At 35.1% G+C, this 14614-nt stretch overlaps 1 protein-coding gene across 2 annotated transcripts in view; it reads right to left on the bottom strand.

Annotated features, from left to right (window-relative positions):
• The window catches only part of Spt5 (Transcription elongation factor subunit Spt5), a 457857-nt gene that overhangs the window by 87769 nt on the left and 355474 nt on the right, over positions 1–14614 (bottom strand). For both annotated transcript variants that reach the window (XM_090382503.1, XM_090382504.1), the window contains exon 21: positions 3082–3206. In XM_090382503.1, the coding sequence (XP_090238629.1) occupies positions 3082–3206 (125 nt within the window). The remainder of the gene's footprint in view (positions 1–3081; positions 3207–14614) is intronic.

Consider the following 14614-nt stretch of genomic DNA (forward strand, 5'->3'; position numbering starts at 1 on the left):
GAAAATATCGTAATGTGAACCCAATAGCACATTTTTTGTGTAATTCATTCCAAGGCCTCAGAAGTTGAAAATTTCGCCACATAACTAAGTTATTTAAATCTCTAAAGGACATTTTTTTATAATGGAAATTGCATTAGTTTATATAAATTTATGTCAAATAAGCGTAACACAAAAATTACTTTTAACTAAATGATGCAAAAGCAAAGCATGTGGCCAACACGTTTACAAACTGTACTATTGGCTGAGAGGAAGGGCTACGCTGTCCAGCCGAAGAATGCACTACACTTTCGTCATTACCATATGTTCCATTATAAGAATCAATTTTGAATGCCTTTGTGATATTTTTCTAAGGCATATTTCTGGAGGTCACGACCATTAACAATAAAAACAATCTGCACTTTCCGGTTTATTGGGTTTTTCTGTTAGTGAAATCAATTATAAACGTGTAGTAAACCCTTATCTTATTGGGTTTGCAAATATACTGATAAACTGGAATTGTGTGGGTTTCACGTTATTATGGTGAAATGTGTTTCATCTTCACTGAAATCTTCAATCATATAAAAAACATAATTGCAAACTATTTTGTACTTTTGCAGGATGACCTTGATGTCAACTGGAATCTACAGCAATTCCAAATAATGGCTTAATTTCTCTACAGGGATTCAGTCATTATTTGGGTTTGGTGGATCCTGTGGTCAGATTCTGAAGTACTGAAAGCTTGGTATTTATTCTCATCTTGAGTTTATCAAGATGAGAATTGGGGAAGTATTGAGTTTATCAAGATGAGTATTGGGGAATTTTAAGGGAAGTATGGACATGCTGTCCTGTGCAAAAGTTGTAAGACCAAATCATCAAGGTACCGGCTCCATCTTGGCAATTATTTTTTTTTATGCTTCACAAGGTATTTCCATTTTTTTGTAATCTCCCTTTATCACTGGGTAAAGGAGTGCAGAAGGGTTTACTGGAGTGGCAGCCAACTGGTCTTTCTGGTTAGGAATTTGCAGGTTTATAAATAGTATGTTAAAATGGAAGTAAATGACTTTTTAGGTAGAAAAGCCATCTTGATTTGTGTCCCAGTGGAATATTTCCCTGAAGCTTTCTGAGTAATATTGCTACATAACTGGTGGAGTCTTAGTATTGAATTGAAGTACAGTAAACTCCCGCTATTCGCGGGGGTTAAGTTCCCGAGAAATGCCGTGAATATCGAAAACGCGAATACTGAGTTATGGCTCCCATAGTAATAAAGGGGTTCTGTTCCAAAGTATGAAATATATAAGAAAAACTAGTCTAAAATTTTGTCTATATATGTATTATATGTACCTTCATATTATGACTATGTACATAGTGAAATGCAAGCATATGGCATCGAAATGAAAATAAGAAACAATTTAATATTAAATGTAATATTTATTAGAAATTTCAAACTAGCGCCTTTGCTAGCAAAAAAACTTATCCCGCCAGAGCTATCACCAGTTTCGCTAAAGTGTTGATAAAGGAGTTTTGCCTTTTCACGAATGATGAGTGAACTTAACGGAATTTTATTTTGAGTTCGGTCTACTAGCCACAGATTTAAAGCCTTTTCCATTTTTTCTAATTTACATCACGAGTTACAGAGCAAATTTTTGAAGCAATTAGTGCCTTTTCACGGACACTACGGTGGATTTTTTCTTCCGATTTTTTGATTGATCGTACCGTTGACTCATTGATCTTATAATGTTTTGCCACTGAGGAGACACTTTCACCATTAGAAATTTTGTCTAATAACTCAATTTTATTTGCTAATGTCATCACCATCTTTGATATTTTCACATTTCTCTTGTTATTCGTAGCCATATTTTTGTAGGGGTTAGAAAGAACTTGTCCATAATAAAGTCACTTTCTTCCGTTAACACACTCGAAAAAGTCTGTTTTACACCAAAAACGGTAGATTTATCATTTTTGTAAGCATATCAATTTATAAATTGATAAATTTATTCAATTTATAAGCATATAAATTAAAAGCAAACGATGAAACCTTCCATGACAAGCGCATAGCACATACTAAACAAGAATTAGCGAGAAACATCCATGCTTGCGATTTTGTCCCCCCCCCCACTGAGCGCTGTTTTGACGGGGAAAGATAATTCTAGCCATGCCCATGTTTTTTTATGGCGGAAAATATTCACGCCACTTCAAAATTCCCACATTTTTTTAGGTTTCATTTTATATTAAATCGGCAATCGCAAATACAGATAATGCGAATTGTGGGGGTTTACTGTATATTACTTTAGTGTAGCATTCTCAGGTAAACTGAATATGAACGAATATCATGCTTCAAACTAAAGCAGCAAAGCAAATGGCTCAAAGTAGTAGGAGCTATGGATCGGGGAGAATTGAGAGGTGGGGATGGCTGTCCTCGGAATCATGGCCTCACGAAATGTACTACTTGTTGATGTCTCTGTGTGTTCGATGTAAAATGTGATCCTCACATTTTACATCAAACACACAAAATACATCAGCTCAGAATTTGATGGGTGTTTATGAGAGCTTGAACAACAGGTTAGATGCCCAGGAAGGAATTAAGTTGGAGATCTGAGATCCCACTTCAGAACTGAATTTAAAAACCATATATATATATATATTTAAACATATCCGTAGATCATATTAATCATGTGTTCATTCCAGAAAAGGAACAGATGTGGAATCCATGAAATGTCAGATTTGGGTAATAACTGATACTGTTCCATTTACTTTTAAGTAAATGGCACCTACATGTGGATATAGGTTTTGTTGCATCAACACCTGTTTTCTGCTGCTACAATAATCAACTCACACAAAGCTGAGAGTTTCTCCTTTATTTAATGGTTCCTATGTGAGGTTATTCAGATCACACTGCAGAAAACATGTTTTCATGTGCATTAAATATAATTTACCATCAATAAGATCTAAAAAAAGGAAATCAAAATTATGATTCCTGATCTTCTTGAATGAAAATGCATAAGTTTTTAATTTAATTTTGAACACTGATAACAGTAACTTAACCGTGTACTTATTAACTGTAATCAAAATATTATACGAAAAATTTCATTTGTATAAACTTACCATCATAAAGTGGGGTATGAGATCCATATATAATGGGAGTTTTAGATCCAGCACCATACATTGGAGTCTGACTACCATAAACAGGAGTTCGACTATAGCTTGACAGTCCGCCTTTGGTAGGTCCGCTGTTGAAAATAATCCATTTGAGAAGTGAAACTTTCCTTTGAAATAACCATTATTGATTTTATAAAAATATATACAATAATTTATTATTGATAATCACTGTTTCATTTTAGGCTTTTAAAGTACTAAACCATAGGGTTTAGTACTTTAAACTATAAGTGAGATGTCAGTTAGGCAAACTAATTGGAGAATATATAGTTTCATTAGTACTTTTGGAAGAAAATTTTAAAACTGAAATAAATTAAAAAAAAAAAAAATTCTAAAACAGTTGAGTCCCCTCTGTATTAGATTTAAAAACTGGCACATGATTATTTGTTGATTTTTATAATACATTGGATGATGTAATAAAATAGAACTAATTGGACACAAGTATAAATAACAGACCTTATTCAGTGTGGGCTCCACTTTAAAATATTTTTAAGATTTCAAATTGAACTGAATCAGAATATAAATTCTGTTCTTTTTATGATTTAGAACACACTACTGAAAGACAACTATCCGTTAGTCTAAAGGGGAATAAATAAACTACAGATTAACAACAGAAATTGCTAACATTACATACTGTTATAGTACTTCAAAAACTGTGAAGTTACTCATCTTGTCGCCCAGTAGAGTTAAACAAAATCATTATCCTCATTTGTCGTAAGTTAATTTTTTACTGGTAAAATATTTTAACTGAAATAAATAAACTGATATATGCATAATGAATGTGGGTGATGCTATTTATCAATTCCTCGTCTGCTTGGTAATAATCTACAATTTTTTTGTAGTTATGTTGTTACTGCAAAGAAATGTTCTGGCAAATATTTATTTTATAATACAGAATAGCTAAAATTTTTTACAGTATCTAGTGTTTTGATTGCAGATGCACAAAGGTTTCTATTCAAAAAACAACGAGACACTTTGTCTGCTGACGAGGCTAGTGGGAGTCAGAAGTGTTCAAAGCCGTGAAGTGGATTTTCTTATTTATTGATTTGAAATTATTGTTCTTATAAAACTTTTGATTTAAATTTAGTTGTATAGCATTATTTTGTGATTTTCTGATTAATCTGGTGTATATATTCTTTACTCGGCCTTGTAATTGCATAAAAGTATCGGTAAGGGTAATCCACGTGTTACAAGTTGCAGCTCCGCTGAACGAGAAGTTTTTTAGCCATATTTAGCCGCTTTATTGACCAATTGTTACATCAAATTATTTTCTATAAGTAGCTTATAGACCTAGTCAGGATCCTTAGTTTATTCTGAATTAGACAGCGAGATTTGGAAGTTAATTATTACTTAAGTGTTGTAGATTTACCGTTCGTAACTTGCTGCCACTGTTATAAGACACAACGTTATATGCCGAACTAGATAGCGTAAGCTTAGTATAGTACAGTATATAATAAAATATTGTCAATTAATCAATAAAATCTAAACTTTGTTTCAATTAAATTGTACTTTTAACTAAATACATATAATGATTTAGATTACAAATGTAACATAATTAATTAATACATAACGTGATACGGAAGTTATATAAACGGAACTCGTAGATAATACTCGATACTGAAAAAAATATATAGCGTTATAACTGTGTTGGGATACAAGTTTAGGGTTTTAATTTTGTACTGAAATTGAAATGTTATTGAAATTAAATCGAAATCATGTTGTTGTTGTTGTTGTTATTTGGTTTTTAGGAGCATTAGCAACTAAGGCCATATTGCTCCGGGATATGCGGTGGTCATTCCCTGAATGACCTTTCCGCATCCTCCGTATTTGGTGGTGACGGGCTCGAACCGCGGTCTAATCAAGAAGCGTGTGCTACGCACTGCTGCTCCTTCCCACCTGGCTACGGAGGCGCCATCGAAATCATGACTCAGACCAGAGCAGCAAAGCAAAAGGCTCAAGCTAATGGGAGTGCTGTGGCTCAGGGGAGAACTGAGGGGGCAGTTGCCCTCTGAATCACAGCCTTTAAAAATGCACAGCTTGCATGATGTTTGTGGAGCAATCGGGTACGGGACATGATATTGCCATGGGGGATGTCTTAGTGTGTGCGATGCAAGGAGTGTAATGAAATCAGTCAACAACTCAGCGTTGTTATGGGCCTATATAAGAGCTTGAAGGTCAGGGTTGATGCCCTTGAAGGATCTAAATTGAGAGGCCCATCAAGCTCTCAGCTGCCCACATCAAAGCCAGAGCATGCACTCGGTCATCATGCAACACAGTGGCAACCCCCAAGGCAGAATGCGCTGATCCCACAGGAACTAGTAGTTGTTGGTGACTATTGTCAGGGAAACAGGGAACATGCTTTGTAAAAAGGATAAGTGGAACAGGACCAGGGTATGTCTGCCAGGGGCAAAGGTTGATGACGTTGTAGAGCGGATATCATCTTTTAAGGGCACAAAAGGTGATATAGTTGTACACGTTGGCACTAATGATATTAAGAGTAGGAGACCGGCAGAATTACTTAACAAGTACAGGTCACTGTTGAAAAAAAAGCGGTGAAGTAGGGTTGAATTTGAAAGTGTCTGAAATTCTTCCCAGACACGATAGGAGGGAGTATATGATGAGAGCCTTGTCGATCAATTCGGCCCTGGAAAGATTGTACAAGGCTCAAGGGGGTAGAATTTTTTTCAGCCTGGTCTGTACTTGTTAACAGGAGAGACTGCTTCTACAGGGATGGGATACGCTTAAATAGAAAAGGTGCAAGAATATTTGCTGATGCTAACGAGGCAGTGTTAGGTGGGTCGGAAAACTACTAGCTTGGGGGGGGATACAAGGACTAATAGATTAACAGTAGTCACTGGCAGAGGTGAAAGTGATTCTTGCACTGCTTCTATTGGAATAAGCAGCAGCCTGGAAAACAGAATTCAGGATATTTCAGAGACTGCTGGGAGTCATTGCATTAGGGTAGCTAAGAATAGGAACAGGTGCATGTATACTTGCGTGTACACCAATGCTAGGAGTGCTATAGACCTAATGACTCTGATGAGTATAATAATAAAAACTGTACAGGGAAATAGAGTGGGCCAGTAAATCAGAGTCTTATAATGGGGGATTTTAATTTCCAGGATATTGACTGGAATTTGTAGGTTGGTCACTCACACACTAGCAAGGCTTTTGTGGATTTATTGGATGATTGTTTTCTACATCAGCATGTTCGGGAGGCAACTAGAGAGAGTAATACTCTTGATCTGATTATCAGTAGTGCTTCTTCATGCATTAAGAATCTGCAGATAAAGGAACTACTAGGTGATCACAGTGTGCTGAAGTGCAATTTACTCAAAGAGGTAACTACCATCAGGGGTAAAGGAAAGGGTTTTTGTTTTCATAAAGGCGACTACGATGGTCTGAGACAATATTTAAATTCTATACAGTGGGACCAACTGATGATGTTACCAACAGCAAATTCAAAATGGGAAGCATTCAAAGAACTTATCTTGGAAGCTACTAGGCTTTTCATACCAAATAAGAAATATTGTTCAAGGTTTAGGCCTAAATGGATGTCAGATGAACTAATGAGACATATGACAGAGAAGAAAAATGCATGGGATACATATAAATTAACATGTGACACAGAAGCCTATGATAGATATAAGCTGATCTGTAACCAAGTTACAAAGGAGGCTAGGCAGGCGAAGGCAGATTACGAGAAATCTTTGGCAAAGGATGTAAAGAAAAACAGCAAAGAGTTCTTTACTTATGTAAACTCTAGGAGGAAGGGGATGAATCAGATTGGTCCACTTGATATCGATGGTTCAACTGTTGATGATCCTACTCAGGTAGCAAACAAACTAAATGAATATTTTGCATCGACATTCACACACGAGGAGTTATTCAGCGAGGGGAATGCCAGAGGTGTATTCAACTCTGGCAGTAAGCTAGATAATTTTGTAATAACTGAGAGTAAAGTGGAGGAGAAATTGTTGAAGATAAACACAAGAAAGGCACATGGGGTGGATGGGATCTATCCACTTATATTAAAGGAGGCAGCAAAGGAAGTGAGCAAACCCTTAGCCATAATTATGAGAGCTTCCTTGGACTCAGGGGAGGTACCCATAGACTGGAGATGTGCAAATGTGACCCCAATTCACAAAGGAGGATCAAAGGCTGACACAAGTAATTATAGACCTGTGAGCTTAACTTCTGTTCCAGGAAAATTAATGGAGGCACTGATTAAAGAAGCACTGCAGGATCATCTAGACAACACTTCAGTTATAGCTCGGACACAGCATGGTTTTGTTAAGGGAAAGTCTTGCCTGACCAATTTGATTGGATACTATGATGAAGTCACAAAAGAACTGGATGCAGGGAATAACTTTGATATTATATATTTGGATCTTAGAAAGGCTTTTGATACTGTTGCACATGGAAGATTGCTGCACAAATTGGAGGCAGTGTGGCATTGGAAGCAAATTGCTGCTATGGATAAAGGGATGGTTGAGTGGGAGAAGACAGAGTGGTAATCAATAGACACTGCTCATTGTGGACTAAATGTTATTAGTGGAGTCCCTCAGGGTTCAGTGTTGGGTCCATTCTTGTTTTCGTATTTATATATGATATTGATGATGGTATATCAAGCTTAATGTCCAAGTTTGCAGACGATACAAAGGTTGGCAGGGTTGTTAAAGACACTGCTGATGCTATGCTGCTGCAACAGGATCTGGAAAGGTTGAGCAGATGGGCTGAGAGGTGGCAAATGAAGTTTAACATTGATAAATGTAAAGTACTACATATGGAAAACAGCAACCCGAGAGCAACGTATCAACTCTGTGGTACCATAGTGACAGAGAATGAAAAGGACCTGGGGTTAATTGTGCAGGCAGATATGAAGTTCTCTGAGCAGTGCAGACGGGCTGCAAGAGTATCTCATAATGTCTTGTTAATGATATACAGGAATTTTTCTAGCAGGGACAAGGAGGTGCTTATTCCCTTGTATAAGGCAATGGTCAGGCCATACCTTGAGTACTTTATACAGGTCTGGAGGCCTCATTTCAAGAAGGATGTAGAGAGAAGGGCAACAAGATTAGTGAATACGAAGAAATGCTTAAGTTTTGCAAATTACAGTGTCTGGAGACTAGGCACCGGCGAGGTTATCTGATAGAGGTGTATAAAGCCTTGAATGGTTTGGGCACGCTCAATGCTGATTGGATTCTTCCTCTTGCTCAGAATAATCACCTGAGAGGGCATAAATTCAGATTGAGAAAAGACAGATGTGCGGAAATTTGCCTTTAGCCAGCGAGTAGTTGGTTGGTGGAACGGACTTCCATCCCTTGTTGTGGAAGTTGATAGCCTAAATAAATTTAAGGCTCAGGTGGACAGGTATTTCGAATGAACGGAGGGGTTAAATGGAAGTGTGTTTGCTTTTTTTTTTTTTTTTTTTTTGGCTGATGCTGTATAGGCTTGCTTTCTTGCATCAATCCCTCTACTAATGCTAATCTGTTGATGATAGTAATTTTGTATCATTATTTTTAAAAATTGTTTTTTTGAACAAAGATTTCCTATAGAGATTACCTCTGTTGAAGATGCTTATCAAGAGACAGAATGGCATAAGCACTTCAAAGATGGATACAATATCACCAAGAATAATGAAAGGTGTGATGAATCATCAATTATAATAATAAAATAATGAAACATCACATATATTAACAAATGAACTAGTCTCTCACATGTTATAAACATTATTAGGATCAATTATCAAATAACTGAAACCTTGAATTGGCATATCATATGGAAATTACTATGCCACTGTATCAGATCTTTTAAATTTAAAAGGTTATGCTATGCAACTCTTGTTTCCATAATAGCATATCAAATGGAAACAAGAGCTTAACGCCGACCGGGCTAGCCGAGTGGGTAAAGTACCTGCCCGGCAACCCAAAGGTCGCGGGTTCGATTCCCGCCTCGGGCTTGGATCAAAGTACGGCAAAAACCTTGGGAGGTGCAATATGGCCACAGAAGCCGATGCACCAACAACTACCAAATCAAAAAAAAAAAAAAAAAAGAGCTTAACTTTCAAAATACAAGCTGGAATTTGATCATGGGCCAGTTTTTCTAAAAACAGTGACAGGAAAGGAAACAAGAGATGGTGTTACCTTTATGACCAACAGACAAAACAACATCACTGATAGGTCTAAAGGTAAAGTTATGTTATAATTATTTTTTGACTATAGAGATTTATAGGTCGTTATGAATGCTCAAAAAAAAAAAAAAAAAAAATTTAAAAGGAGCACAAGGTTCTCTTACAGCCAATGCAAAGGATGAAGAACTAGAACCACTGGGAGCCAAAACATCATGAACGTATAGATATTACAATACAATGGACAGTACCAGCCCCATCTTTTTTATTGTTTTTTGAAAAAGAAACTCACAGTATCTCTTTCAAAACTGTCACACAGAATTTAAAAAAAAATGAAAAAAAAAAAAAAAAAAAAAAATTAGGATTGCTGAACTAAAATGATTTCTTAACACTGCATTGCTGAATTATTTGTTTGATTATATGCATCTAAAACTTTTGTAAAAGGAAAGCATTAAAGAAGTTAAGAAAAATGATTTAAAATGATTATATTAATTTAATTTAGCAATTTTCTATCGATACAATCCACTTATAATGCTCATAAAACAGGTTTTTACATAAGGACAGTGAAGTGACTATTCTAAATTTTCCACTGCATTGTTAGCACTGATATATGAAGAGGTGATGCAGCAATATTATAAAATTTAAAACAGAGGAGTACATTTTATGGAGTGACTAATTTTTAACAGCTTGTTACAGTATCTTCAGTGTTAAATTGGGCATATAATTCCTAGTTCAGCTGATATTGTAATTCAGTGAGATTCTGATACCAATTTCGTTAATGATTCATCAAATTATAGGGTCTTCCCTTTCAGTGAACACTTCACAATGAACTTTCACCAAGTCCACCACTTTTGATTTGATGAGGGAGAGTCATAATTCAGCATTCACAGAGTGTATGTAGAGTACTATATATACTGGACTGGATAATAAATAAATATTGGTAAGATAACTTTATATTTCATCACAAAAAAAAAAAAAAAAAAAAAACCCTTTTTAAATGTTATCAGCTGCTTAATGCTATCTTTTTTTTTTTTTTTTTATAAATCAAATGTGATCACAATAATTGGCACCCACTGTAGTTCAAGTGTCTATTTTTATTATGACCTAGAATTACATAATCCTTTGACCGAGCCCTATACAGGTGACCCACGCATAACGTTGATAATTTGTTCCGGAAAAACAGAGGTGCTAAGTGAATCCGCACTAAGCAAGCACCGCATTCCCATGAGGCAGCGATTTCCAAACTGGGAGGCGGGGACTAGTGCAAAAGGAGGCACGAAAAATTACAGAAATGTAATTTTCACAACATAACATATATAAATAAAAAAATATATACATATAAATAAACTTTCATAACATATCATTAAATTTTATAACCTATTTTTTAAAGCATTTACCGCCACCTATCTCACTCTAACTTCGATATAAACATGAGATTAACATTTATTTGGAAAAAAAAAAAAATATATTTTGCTGAAATGGATTGATGAATTATGATTGATATGATGTAATGTAATATATATAATTTAGTGCGTACTATGTATGACATATATAGGTAGATTGCATAGTATAGCATTAGCTGCATGGTTGAAAATATGGTTTCAGCAGTGTGCGATTGTGTTTTTTATTATTTTTGGCTTAATTACTTACTGATAATAATCATTAGTAATTTAGAAGTTGTATTTTTTTAAGAATATAAATTTAATCCTAATAGTTTTAGACGAATGGATAAATTTTGACTGGTTACAAGAGAAAATCCACTAATAATGAAGATACTGATGCTGATACATTCAAGTAAAGGTAGTGAGAATACAAGCAACAGGGAACAAGGAGGTAGAACTCCCAAGACAAGAAAATACAATTCATCCTATTTATCATTAGGATTCACAAGTGTTATTATAGATGGCTTGGAAAAAACCAATGTTTGTTTTGTACAAAAGTTTTGGCTGCAGATAGTATGAGACCAGGAAAATTAAAACGGCACCTTAAAACTATGCATTCTGAATACGTTGGTAAGCCCATAGAATTTTTTCAAAGAAAATTAGATGAGTTTAATAAACAAAAGCAAACGTTCAAAAAAATAGTTTCTGTTCCATCAAATGCATTGCTAGTCATACCAAGTTTCTTACAGAATCGCGAAATGTAAAAACCACACACAATAGGAGAAACTCTAGTTTTGCCAGCAGCTATTGATATGGTTAAAATAATGTTCGGCGAATCATATGCAAAACAGTTGCGACAAATACTGCTTGCTGATAATACAGTTGGCAGAAGAATCGATGATATATCTGAAGATCTTTGCGATCAGTTAGTTTCTCGACTGCATACTTCGAAATTCTCCATACAAGTAGATGAGGCAACTGATGTAGCTAAAGATGCTCATTTAATTGCATATGTTCGATATATTGCAGAAACTAATATAATGGAAGATATATTATTTTGCAACCCCCATTCCTGGAAAGGCCACTCCAATGAAAATTTTAACATAATTGACACTTATTTTGATGAGAACGACATAAAGTGGAATAACTGCATTGGACTCTATACTGAAGGAGCATAGTCAATGCCAGGACACATTAGTTAAAAAGAAAGCACCCGAAGTTATCTGGAAGCACTGCATGCTTCACAGAGCAGCTCGTGTAAAAAAATATGAGCGAGGAACTTAACATTTTTACAAAAGTTACGAAAGTTATAAACTACATAAAAAACAGTCCTTTAAAAGTTAGGTTGTTTGCAAAGCTGTGTGAAGATATGGAAGCTAATTATACCTCACTTCTATACTATTGTGAAGTGTGCTGGCTATCTCGTGAAAAAGTGATTCAAAGGGTGTTTGAACTCAAAGAAGAGATTGCAATTTTTCTTGATGAAAATCATAATGAAGAGGCAAATTTATTTAGGAATGATAACTTTATTGTTAAACTTGCCTATTTGGTTGAAATTTTTGGAAAATTGAGTGTTTTGAATAAATCAATGCAAGGACCACAAATGCATTCACTGATTCAAAAAGACAAAGTGAAAGCATTCATAAAAAAATTGCAGCTATGGAAATCAAATTTACAAAAAAATAAGTTCGACATGTTTCCACTTTTATATGATTTCTGCGCCAGAGTTAATATTGAAGCAAACAAAAATCTATTTACTAAACACTTGGATGGTTTGCTAATGCACTTTTCACATTATTTCGAAGATCTTGATTTTACATAGTTCGTGTGGATACAGAATCCATTTGTCGATGAACAAGATGATGAATTCGGATTGACAACTATTGAAAAGGAAAAATTGATAGAATTATCATGCGATACTTCATTGAAACAAAAATTTCAGAGTGAAAGCCTAGTTCAATTTTAGTTGAATCGAAGTGAAGAATATAATACTTTGTCAAGCAAAGCAATGCAAGTACTGCTGCCATTCGTAACATCATATTTATGTGAAACGGGATTTTCTGCATTAGCTGCAATGAAATCCAAATATTGAGCACGTTTAGTATTAAAAAAAAAAAAAAAAAAAAAAAAAACACTACGAGTAGCACTCTCCCCAATGACACCTAGATTTGATAAACTTTGTGGTAATAAACAAGCACATCCATCTCGTAATTGACAGAATAATAACCTTGTTATTATTCTGTCAATTACGTTTTTTTCATTTTTTATATTAATACTTTTACCATTTAAAAATGTGTCTGTATTATATTTTATGAAATATAAGGGGAGGCGCCAAGATTAGATTTCTTTTAAAAGGGGGCATAGTAACAAAGTTTGGAAACCATTCCCTTATGGGTAACCTTATGGTTACCCATATTGTTAACCTTATTGTTACCTTATGGGTAAGATATGTATTTGTGAGTTGCGGTCAGTGCCATAGGATATTTCCTAATCAATATAAACGGTAGTGAAAAGATGCACAAATGTCAGTCAAAATATTTAATATTCAAATATTTGTACATATAAAATATTCTGCATTACATTACAGCAGGCCCCTGTTATAACGCGGTTCGCTTTACGCTGATTCGCCATAACGCTGTTCTTACATTATAACCCGTATCTGATTATAACGCTGTCAAAACTCACTGTAACGCTATTTTACTAGCATACAGATTGAATTTTTGGCAAATCCGTCTTCAGTCCAGTCTGTTTTGAGCCTTTTTTTTTTTTTTTTTTGGCAAAAGGAGAAAATAGCCACCATGAAATTAACTACAGTAATTATTTTTTATAATTTCTACTCTATGTACAAAATTGAAACTTTCAATATGCTCTTATTTTCTTGGTGTGGATAGTTTCAAGGGAGAAATTCTTTTTTAGTACTGTACTCAAGTTGAAAAAATTTACCATCCAGTGTCATATGTTGTTACGAAGTCTGCATTTTCTGTTCTGACCTGTAATAGAAAGATACTAAAAATAGATTTACTCCCTATCTCTTCTTTTGTTTTACTGTGGGAACTATAACTTGCGAAATGTTTTTCACACAATCAATCCCATCAGTGCTAAATGCGGTGCTGTTTCTTGTACAGTATTCTCTTGTCTTCTGAACTCCTCTGACCTTGTGGTTACCCGAAGTACATAAAATTTGTTTGTTTTACTGTTTTGGAAATTCCATAAACATTCTCCATGAGTCAACCATAATTGATTTACAGTACTTTTCCTGCAATAAACAACCATTCGATTTCACTGCACGGTAAAATCGGACTTTTCAGATAAATAAAACATTTGTCACCGTCTTCAGCTCACTTGCCAGAGGAATTCTAGATAGCATTCAGTGCATACAGTGTTAGACATACAGACAGTTTACTGTACTCGAACATCGTATCACAATCAGTGCAACGCAGTTACATTTGCAGAGAGTTATGGCGGATAAGAATGAAAAAGCAACAATGTCTGGACACGGTGCAAAGATTGGAAAGGTAAGAAAAACATTGAGTTTGAAAATTAAATTAGACGTTTTGAAGGGAATTGATTCCGGTCAAAGACAAGTGGATGTGTGCAATAATTTAGGACTGGCAGGTTCAACTGTAAGAACAATCATAAAAAATAAAGAATCAATTTTAGCAGCTGGAAAAACAGCTGTTCCCCTGCAGGCAACTAAATTGACCAGGGCTAGGCCGGCTATTATGATTGAAATGGAGAAACTTCTACATAATTTTATTGAAGACAACATTCAACGTAGAATTCCTCTAAGTTCAATTATTATTAAAGAAAAAGCGAAGAGCCTATATGAAGATTTAAAGGAAGCTCAACCTGAAAAAAATGTGGAACCATTTAACGCTAGTAAGGGCTAGTTTGATAGATTTAGAAAGCGCTATAACCTGCACAACGTAGCAATACAGGGAGAAGCTGCAAGTGCAGATCAACAAGGAGC

Source organism: Mastigoproctus giganteus, chromosome 10 (genome assembly GCF_048544385.1).
Source record: "Mastigoproctus giganteus isolate SK-2022 chromosome 10, ASM4854438v1, whole genome shotgun sequence".
Lineage (NCBI taxonomy): Eukaryota > Metazoa > Arthropoda > Arachnida > Uropygi > Thelyphonidae > Mastigoproctus > Mastigoproctus giganteus.